General features: G+C 47.9%; 1 protein-coding gene across 1 annotated transcript; it reads right to left on the bottom strand.

The window, feature by feature from the left end:
• Positions 1-428: 428 nt before the first annotated feature.
• LOC133854043 (uncharacterized) lies at positions 429-1,642 on the bottom strand. Its single transcript, XM_062290068.1, has 2 exons — positions 1,031-1,642; positions 429-910 (listed from the first exon to the last, which is right to left on the bottom strand). Exons 1-2 carry the CDS (start codon positions 1,527-1,529, stop codon positions 459-461), a joined length of 951 nt encoding a protein of 316 aa, XP_062146052.1. The 5' UTR covers positions 1,530-1,642; the 3' UTR covers positions 429-458.
• Positions 1,643-1,993: the final 351 nt, after the last annotated feature.

Genomic DNA, 1,993 nt, shown 5'->3' with positions numbered 1-1,993 from the left:
CAATGGCTTGAGAGACAGATCAGCTCCAATAATCTTACAAAATAACTCTCTAAGCTCTGAAGGAATTCAATACAGAATTATTGCAGTTCTCAATGCCCAAGGGCCTCTATTTATAGGCTAAGAGTTCAAATGGGAGACAGCAGTAATATGTACGGACGCCATCTGGACGGTGAACCTGAGCCGTCCGGACGGACAACTGTGCGACCAAAATTTCTGAGATTTTCGCTGAAAATCTTTCCTGTTTGAGAGCCGCCTCCGGATGGTGAGACACTGTCGTCCGGACGGTCGCATGTCCGCTACAAGTAATTTCCATATAAGGCTTTAGCGCGTCCGGACCAAGGGGGATGGTCGTCCGGACGGTTGATCTTCAACATAGAATTTCCATATTTACTATGCGCGCATCCGGACCATGAAAGGCAGGCATCCGGACGGTTGAAGTCGAATCCGCAATTTCCATATCAGATGCACGCGCGTCCGGACGATGGCAGACTGGATTCCAGACGGTTGAATTTGAATTGCGATTCTTGCCTTAAGGAGAAGCGTGTCCGGACGAGAATCCAAGTCGTCTGGACGGTTGCACCAAACTTCACATAAATGAACTTAGAAAGAATCTGAAGCTTGATTGAATACTGAGAGGCGTCCAGACGGGCTGTTGATACTTTCAGACGGATGCAAGCTGGAACAGAAGCTTCTTGATACAGTGAAGGGTCCGGACGGAAGTCTACGTTGTTCGGACGAATGATGCTAGGTCTGTTTGGGCGTCCAGACGGATGGAACAGTGGACAGATGGGTGTTCGAACGGGATGACACGTCGTCCAGACGGCTGACAGGGAACCGAAATCTTCTGACTTGTAAGCAGTGCAGAATCTTCTGACATCACTCTGAATAGTGGAATCCCTGATAAAAGCATCTATACATACAAGTGATTTTGTCAACCAGAATGTAGCCATTCAAAACCTAACAAAAAACAACAAAAAAAATAATCAGTCCTCATCATCAGGCTTGGGGTGATGGTATTGCAGGCACTCACTGACGTCAATCTGACATTGTTCAACACGCTCTCCAATAAGATTTACTTCACGATGGAGAACTCCCATGGATGACATAAGCTGAGCAAATGCAGCCTCTATATCAAAAGTAGGGGCCATAGCCTGGGATGATGATGCAACTGCTGGTGGGGGAACTGGTGGAGGCTGAGGAACACCGCCTTGAGCCTCGTGCCACAACTGTGCATTGGACTTCATGAGGGTCTGAATGCCAAGAGGATCTGGAATCTGTGATCTGGGCTCAGAGTCTGAAATATCTGTCACAACTTGAAGACAGATGTGAGTGATTAAACACCCAAAGGACAGACTCGTGTTCTTCTCATCCCGAGTCTCGAGCATAATGTGCAAGATGTGCTTGCATAGGCAAAAAGGAGTACGTATCACTATGGCATAGAGAAGGGTGGCCTTCTTAAGCGTAAGCTCACTCCGACGAACTTGAGGCCAAAGGTTTGTCACAACCATCTTTGCTAAAAATCGGTGCATAGGAGCAAAAGCACCGATGTTGATATGGGAGTGGGACTTGTCTTCTCTCTATGGTCTCGTCCCAAAGAAATCATAAAGAAAGTCAATGCTGGGTTTCTCTTCACCAGCAGGGAAAGGAACACATGAGACTGGGAGAACAGGGACCCCGATCACAGAATTGATAAGCTGGGGGTCAATCAGAATTGTCTGGCCTCTGGCCATAGTCTGCATGATCAATCCTCTGTCATCATCCTGGATGAGGATCATGTGGCCATAAAATTCCCGTACCAGTCTGGGAAAGGCCGGGCAGGCACAGTTGTACAGATACTCCTAGTTGTTCTCCAGAAGCATCTAAGCGATGGGAAGCAGCACTGGATCTCTCAAATCTGCATGGAGAAGATTCTGCTCTGATAGGACCTGTCGTGAGTGCATGTGGTGCAACCTATCCGCAACTGACTCTTCAGTTCTCTGCCTGACTCGGGGAG

Source organism: Alnus glutinosa, chromosome 13, assembly GCF_958979055.1.
Source record: "Alnus glutinosa chromosome 13, dhAlnGlut1.1, whole genome shotgun sequence".
In the NCBI taxonomy this organism is placed as follows: Eukaryota; Viridiplantae; Streptophyta; class Magnoliopsida; order Fagales; family Betulaceae; genus Alnus; species Alnus glutinosa.
The sequence above is the reverse complement of the archived record's forward strand: the minus strand, read 5'-3'. Positions and strand labels throughout refer to the sequence as shown.